The following is a 7771-nucleotide window of genomic DNA, read 5'->3' as shown; positions in this document are numbered from 1 at the left end:
TGTGAGTTGTAAGAATGGGGATTTGATTTTGGGGTATGTATGTATTTATAGAATCAAATAAAATAGAGTGGGTACGTGTAAAGGTACGTTTGGCGTCCGGGTCGAGGTACGGAAAGAGAAAGTTGGTGAGGGTCCTATTTGCTTAGGTGCTCAGCATCATCTCTCTCTATATGCCCTACTTCTTTTTTATGTAGTGGAATTAATACTAACCATTCTAACCGATACATTATAATATCCGTTCATTTGATTGTTTCGTATGGAATAAATTTCATAATTTCGAAGCATCAAACTCTTGTTTGAAGTATATATTCTCCACTTTTAAACTATTATGGCAGTGACGAAGCTAAAAATATACACATAATTAGCAAAGAGTTAAAACCTTTACTGGCATTAATTAATTGTCATTGGATCCAATATCGCTAAAAGTTTTAGAGACATATACAAAGAGTGTTAATTACCGCTAAATGTATATATTTAGTGGCAATTAATCTATTGTCATTAATTAATTGCCGCTAAAGATCATCAAAAAATTTTGATGTAGTGTCAATATGACCACGCAATTCAAATAATTTGTATATATATATGAGTTATGATTGAACTCAATCAAAATTTGCAGCTTATAGATCAATACATGTTAGATGAAATTATAATACAACACCGTATCCTTCAATATATTCTGAAATCTTCTCCACTTACTCCACCAAACTCCCTTAATAAACTCCTTATCTCTAATATTCATTTTCCTTTATATTTACAAGTTTATTCAAATTGATCCGAACTCTTTATTCTTGATGAATTATGGATAAATTTAATTTCTTACATAATCCATCCAAATCATTAGAATGACCTGAGCACGACTCATACTTTTGTGAGTCAAATTTAACACCTCTAGTAATGGAAACGTGTAAGTTGTAATGGCAACTATAACAAAATATAATACTTACAAAAACAAATAATGATAACAATGATGATACGATGATGTCATAGTACACACACAAAAAAAATCTACGCAAAAAAAAAAGAGAGACACTAGTAGTAAAGTAAATAATGGGATGGGGAGAAGAATTTTCCAAATTTTGTTGAAACTGACTTTAAAATTTGCTGGTTTTTGAAAAGCTAAAAATTGGAAAATGCCATTCAGCTGGCGAAAACTGGAAAGCAATTATCTCCCTCCTTCAACTTGCGATCTGCACTTTCTTAAGATATTTATATTTTCACTATCTTATTATTTACTACTACTCTATCAATTCCTTCATTCCTTTCAAACCATAACAAATTTAAAATTCACACAAGAATACGTTTGTAGTTTTTGAGAAATTATGAAGTAAAAGCATTAAAAGGCCGAGCGGGCGAGGGAATGCATTTTTCAAACACGGATAGAACGATCTAAAGTGGTTGTGCAACCTAGAGAGATGCATAATCATATCTTTTTTATGAATGTGGTTTCGAGGTTTGTTTTATTTCGAAAATAAAAATAAAAATCTAAAGAGCATTTGATTTAAAAATACCAATTGTGGCATCCCTTCTGTCGCACCTCAAATGCACCATCCTTATAGACATAAACAATCCGCATCACAAATCTGATTTTGCGTAATTTTTTTTAGTCAAAATGCAAGTGTTTAGACTTTAGAATACCCTAACAGACAATTTTTTTTCTAAACAACACTTGAAAGCCCGTTTAGATTGGCTTAATAAAAGTAACTTTTAAGTCATAAAAAAAATAAAATCAAACTTAAATAATTTTTAAGTCAACAAATAAAAAATAGGGAAAGTCCTACTTTTGGTTTTTAACCTTTTAAAGTCATTTTAAACTTAATTTAAGTTATTTTTAACTTACCAAACACTCCCCAAAGCTAAAAATGATTTAAAATAGTTTGACGAACTTTTAAGTTAATTCAATGAGGCTCATAATTAGCTTTCGAATTTAGCATTTAAATAAATAAATAATTAGTAAGAGATTTTTTTTAAAAAACTACACTAATCAATTTCGAGCTATCTTTTAGCCGTTTTAGGTTACTCAACATGTTCGACTATATATATTTATTTGTTATAATGAAATTTAAAAGTCCTAACATTTCCATCAAAGTATATTTAATTATTTTTTACATAAGGGACAACCCTCCTTTTTTTCCGTCTTCTCAATCGTATAACAATAATTCACAAACACTTCTTTGTCCACAGGAAACAAATTAAAATAAAATGATCTGTTGTACTTTGATTCCTGTTCTGATTTTGTTTAATTATTTCATTTTTTGAGTTCCAGGTTTCGATTACTTGAGAATCGTTTTGTTGTGAGAGAATTGCCAAGTGTCTGATTCGTTTTCAGTTTATTTCAGATATTATTGTACAAAACTTTGAGATATGTACGGACAATATAATATTAAAACTAAAATAATTGTAGTCCATTATGCTAATATAATTTGTTTTCTGTTTAGATTTTCATATAGTTGTACAAACGGCAGTACATGAACAAGTACCGTAGAATAATTTTTTGTGATGTCTCACTGACAAAGGGTACAGTCCTTTATTCTTTTTAATTAGGTACAAATAGTAGCAGTTGAATTATAGCAAATGGAACAAGACGTTAGTTGTATAATGAGTGTAGCATTATATGAATTGGAGTTTGGAATCAAAATCACGCAAATAAAAAAGGAAGGAATATATATCAAGTGATCATGACTAAAGTAATATTTAAAAAAAAAAGGGAAAAATTACGCGGATAAACAAACATATACTAGTTAATTAGTTAATATAACTACATTTTACTTTAATTACAATTTGCGACCTACTTTTAGCTATAACGCGGCTAAACTTTTAGTTTTGTATAATTTGCACGATTGTATAGTTCGGAATTTGTATAATATAATTAATATATATATCTTTTGTATAATGTAATTTGTATTATATAATATGTATAAATGTTTAAAGTTCAATTGTTTGTGTTTGCATAAATTCATTATTTTGAGTTTATACAAAAATAGTTGAATTATACAAATGTACCCGCGAATTATACAAAGCCATGAATTATACAAACGAGACAGCTTAAAGTACTGGAGCTACAATCCGTAAATATACAAACTATAGTTATGAAGCATAAAGTTTATTATAATGACTATTTGCGAAAGTTTCCCAAAAAAAGGTTATTCTACCTATTGCCTATCTAGTATTTATTACAATGCGCTATTAAGTATTTTGATCCTTGCGCTGATTCTCGTCTTTCGTCTTTTCTTTTGTGTGTCGAGCGAGTTTGGAAAGAAGATTCCCAATTGTCTTTGTATGAAGAATCTTATCTTTCTAGCCCTAAGTGAGCCATAGTAAGTCTGGTCAAACGTCAGATTTATATGTGATTTCGACTAAATTGAAAAGAACAAATTCTGAGTAACTCAAAAGTGAAGTTAAACAAACGAATATTGTATGTGCTTTGGACTAAATTGAAGTGATTGTTGTGACCGTATGACTATTTAGGCGTATTTTTTTTCATAATATGTTGTAAGATCGTGCAACGACAATAGCATAACACTAGTTAAACATGTGGCAGGTAAAATTTGATGTAATATCCATCGCAAATAATTGATTATGCTTTCAAACATGATTAACTTGTAGTTGAAAAACTCATGTGACTTGTTAAGGTATAATTCCCTTTTATTTATGTAGTAATATAGTTTGATTTAGCATGTAATTTAAGTAAAATGATGGAGATTATTTGGGGACACGCACCCGGAGATATAAAATTAGAGACCTGATTAATTGATTTATAGTGAAAGAATTGTTTTTAAAAAATTAAGTTATAGTAACTTTTTTTTACAAAATATATGATTTGGTAAAAATATATAATTGCTTATAGAAAAACATACAATTATGTTATTGAATATATTTTGTTTGTTTGTATGTCATGTATACAATATATTGGACATACAAACAATATACACCCGATATACAAAATACATATAATTTATTGTTCGTCTTACTCTCGAGATTCCGTCTAAAATTTCTATGAATTACTCTAATCTTTACCAAACTATCTCAAAATTGAAAGATCTCAATCATTTGCAACAACACCCAATTCATATAAATAACAATTTCGCATAATCAAATTTTCGAATTCAAAAGTCTTGAAACCTTTTAATGGTTGTCAATAGAATCTTTAATGGATATTACAACTTTGGGTGTGTTTGTTTGTGTGTGTGTGAGAGAGAAAAGGGAATAGTGAAACTGTGGAACCTAATCTCTTACACTTCCTATTATTTGGCTAGAATTGGTAAAATATTTTTATATTTTGATACTATCAAGTATAAGTACCCTAAATAGTTGTAATTAAGACTTAAAATGACTTATTTAGTTTTAACTATGTCATAATATTTATATAGTGATAAAATTAATGAAATTTGTGATTTAAACATGTCATAATATTGATCACTTTTCATTAAGGTAAAATAATATAAAATGTGTTATTTTGTCTTCAAAGCAACTAAAGAGGAAATAAAATAGTGTGAATAAACTAAAGCAAAGTAAACAAATAAAAAAAAGGAAGAGAAAAGATATTTTACGTCTCCTTGAAAATTTGTGACCCTTTGGGTACGTAAAGGACGCAACAGAAATTGGTGACATTTAATTTAGTGTTCCCCTCTAAAATGTGAAAATATTAAATAACTGGGACATGGAACACGTCTTTTCACATATGATATTATATGTTCATCGACAAAATTCTACCTAAGTAGGGACCCTGTAGAGTACATGGTGAAAACTCTATTTTGGAGTTCCTTTGTCTTCTTGAGATACAAAAAGAAGATTGTTTGATTGGCTTTTACAGTAATATAATACTTCTTCAATTTTAGGACCCCTTTGGTCATCTGATCAGGACATGTATGCTTGTCGTGGAATAAACAGTTCGTAGAATGTGGAAATATTATATTAAAGAATAGTTTCTTCTTTTATTTATTTATGAATCTTCATGACTAGCTACTTGTAATTTGGTGAATTGTAGTAGCTAGTGATTGCGTTGTTTTTATTAAAATATTGTGTTATGATTTTAGGATATGTATTATCTAGTTCATTAAAACAATGATAGTTTTGTGCCTAACTTATGAGTGTTTTTTAAATGTGTTTAAACTTATGAGTATATGCAATGTTTTATGTTTTTCAGAAAAGAGTGAAATATGTTTTGAAAATATATGATCAGACAAAATTTGAAACTTCAATCGAGAATCTGATTTTCTAATTTTTCTTTTTTTTGAGAATCTATGGCTAAATGCTAACTTAATTTATGCGGTATTTTTTATTTTAAATCAGTCATATAAAAGTTGACATCTTACTATAATACTATATGATTTGTTAAATCTCAAATTTCATTTTTGAATTTAATGTTCAATCAAATATTGTCACATAAATTGATACGAACAGACTAATTTGTTTGTCAAGGATTCCAAACTTACAATTTTTGAGAGTAGGATATTTTAATCCTTGATGTACAATTTTTGAATTTAGTATTTAATGTTACAAAAGAAATGTAGACTTTTGATCCTGAACCTAAAGTACAAGTCAAATACGTTGAACTTGCCAACCTCACTCATGTGCAAAAATTTTAGTTGTGATTTTGGGAAGTTTTAGTTAAGCTTGCACTGAACAAATCACTTTAGCACCTCAGGCATTAAACACATGGCCTTAATTACAAATAAAAAACTTGGTAATTTGGTTGAACCACAATTCAATCTATACATACCAATATTCTAAAATCACTACTACTCCCTCCCCTTTTACTAATAATATTACCACAAAAATAATCCGACTACCATACGAATTGGCTTAGGAGGCGGAGGTGGAGGCGGAGGCGAAGGCGAAGGCGGCAGCTGCACCTCTTCAGCCACCTTTTCCGGTCGGGGAGGCTGACATGGACATGGCAATGCTATGAATTTTGGAACTTCATCCCCTGGCATTAACACTGCAGGCATGTTTTGGATTTGGTTCTGCTTCTCACTCTGCAAAACAGAGAAAAAACAGAGTTATTTTTTGACAAAACAAATAAATTAGACATTAGTGTCTAGTTAGATGAATATGTCACATAACATGTTATTCAACAAGACACCGTAACCAACATGGTTGTGGTGCACTGGTCTCGGGTTTGAGCCCTGGATATGAAGAAAATCATGTTGGGAGCGTCACCTTCGAATGGGCCCTGCAGTACGCGATTCCAATGTGGGCTCCGGACATCAAAAGGAAAACCAAAGAAAAGAAAAGAAAAAAAAAGGAAGAAGACTCTGTTTAATTGGATTTATGTATAAAAGTATTACTTTGCAAAACTCTAGTAAATTTCACTAAATACTATGAATTTTTTGTACCTCCAAAAAACTCTTAACTTTATTTTTTGCACTAAACTCGGGTAAAGTACATACTCCCTCCGTCTACAATTGTTTGTCAGGGTAAGGTCATGCACACCCCTCAAGGAAAATTTAATACAAGGTGTAATTTGACTAATATAACCCTACTATACCAAGAATACTAAAAGTTCACATAACTTTTCAATTGAACTACACTATTATTAAGGGCAGAATTGGAAAAAAGTGACTAACTATTTCTTGATTGTTTAAATTGACAATTAATCTTGGACATCTATTTTTAGTATACCTGCTAAACAAATGTGGACGGATGGAGTAATTGAATAGTGTAAAAGTTCAATCATCACCATCAAACATGAACAAACAGCATTTCCACGTAATTAGATTTAAGGGAAAAAAAGATTACGCAACGACTTAAAAAATAGGTCTTAAATAGTTAAATTAGAGTTTAACTAACATACACCAACACCATAAATAACATTTTTACACTTTCAAATCATGTAAAAGTGTCTACAGGAAATATGTAATCTTAAAAATAAAACACTTAACTTGTCATAACAAGTAAACATGACCCCCCAATCCCAATATATGAGTAAATTCCTTACCATATTATAATTGAGTTTATATTTGAAGGAAGCAGGATCATCGCCGGCTTCAAGGTCTGCGCGTCGACGAAGCAACCGGATTCTGTGCCAATGATAGCAGCAAGAAAATATGCCACTCAGACTGAAAACAGCAACCAAAAGAAAGGCAGTGCCCAGAGGAAATCCTAGAGATGATGAGTCCAAATAATACTGAGGATGCTCCATAATTACTAAGTATTATTCAATTTTATAAGTATATTCATGAACAGAAATAACGGAAAGCTTGTTTAAGAGAAAAATGGGATATTGGATATTTGTTGAGTTGTGAGGAAAGAAAAGGTGATAAGTGGGTAAGAATTTATAAACTTCAAAGTGTAAAAGTACGGTTGCGCTAAGGTACGGAACAAAATTTAAAAAAATGGGGACCTATTTGATTAATTTGTTATTCCTTGTCCAACTATGGGTTTAAAACATGCTTTCATATATCCAACTATGGGTCTAAACATGCTTTGACATTATATATACTCGGATTCACGCCACCTTTCTTGTTTCGATTTCAAGGCGATATATTGAAGTTAATAAATTTAAACTTTGAAAATAAAAATTACAATTAAAGAAGCATAATATTTAAAATTGTTTGATCAAATGACTTACATATTGAAAAAAGTTAATATAAAAAAAATATCTCCCCCCCCCCCTAAACAAAACTCCTTAATGACTGACTGCACTGAGAATATTGTTGTTATGTTTTTTGGTATGACAACAAGATCTTCGATCTATAAAGGTCCAAAGCCTTTTCCTCCTATATTTACCCTTATAGTTACATAAATATAATAACGTATCTAAGATCATAAG

General features: G+C 30.1%; 1 protein-coding gene across 1 annotated transcript; it reads right to left on the bottom strand.

The window, feature by feature from the left end:
* Positions 1 to 5765: 5765 nt before the first annotated feature.
* LOC125840218 (uncharacterized protein At5g65660-like) lies at positions 5766 to 7141 on the bottom strand. The gene is made up of 2 exons (XM_049519181.1): positions 6938 to 7141; positions 5766 to 5975 (listed from the first exon to the last, which is right to left on the bottom strand). The coding sequence occupies exons 1-2, from the start codon at positions 7139 to 7141 to the stop codon at positions 5766 to 5768; spliced, it is 414 nt and encodes a 137-aa protein (XP_049375138.1).
* Positions 7142 to 7771: the final 630 nt, after the last annotated feature.

Source organism: Solanum verrucosum, unplaced genomic scaffold, assembly GCF_900185275.1.
Source record: "Solanum verrucosum unplaced genomic scaffold, falcon-dt-bn FXZP01000180.1, whole genome shotgun sequence".
Lineage (NCBI taxonomy): Eukaryota > Viridiplantae > Streptophyta > Magnoliopsida > Solanales > Solanaceae > Solanum > Solanum verrucosum.
Note: the sequence above shows the minus strand (reverse complement) of the source record. Positions and strands in the feature narration are given on the sequence as shown.

Coding starts and splice junctions, on each gene's coding strand:
- LOC125840218 (XM_049519181.1), bottom strand. CDS start 7,141: ATGGAGCATCCTCAGTATTATTTGGACTCATCATCTCTAGGATTTCCT. Junction 5,976..6,937: donor ATAAACTCAATTATAATATG/GTAAGGAATTTA, acceptor TCTGTTTTGCAG/AGTGAGAAGCAGAACCAAAT.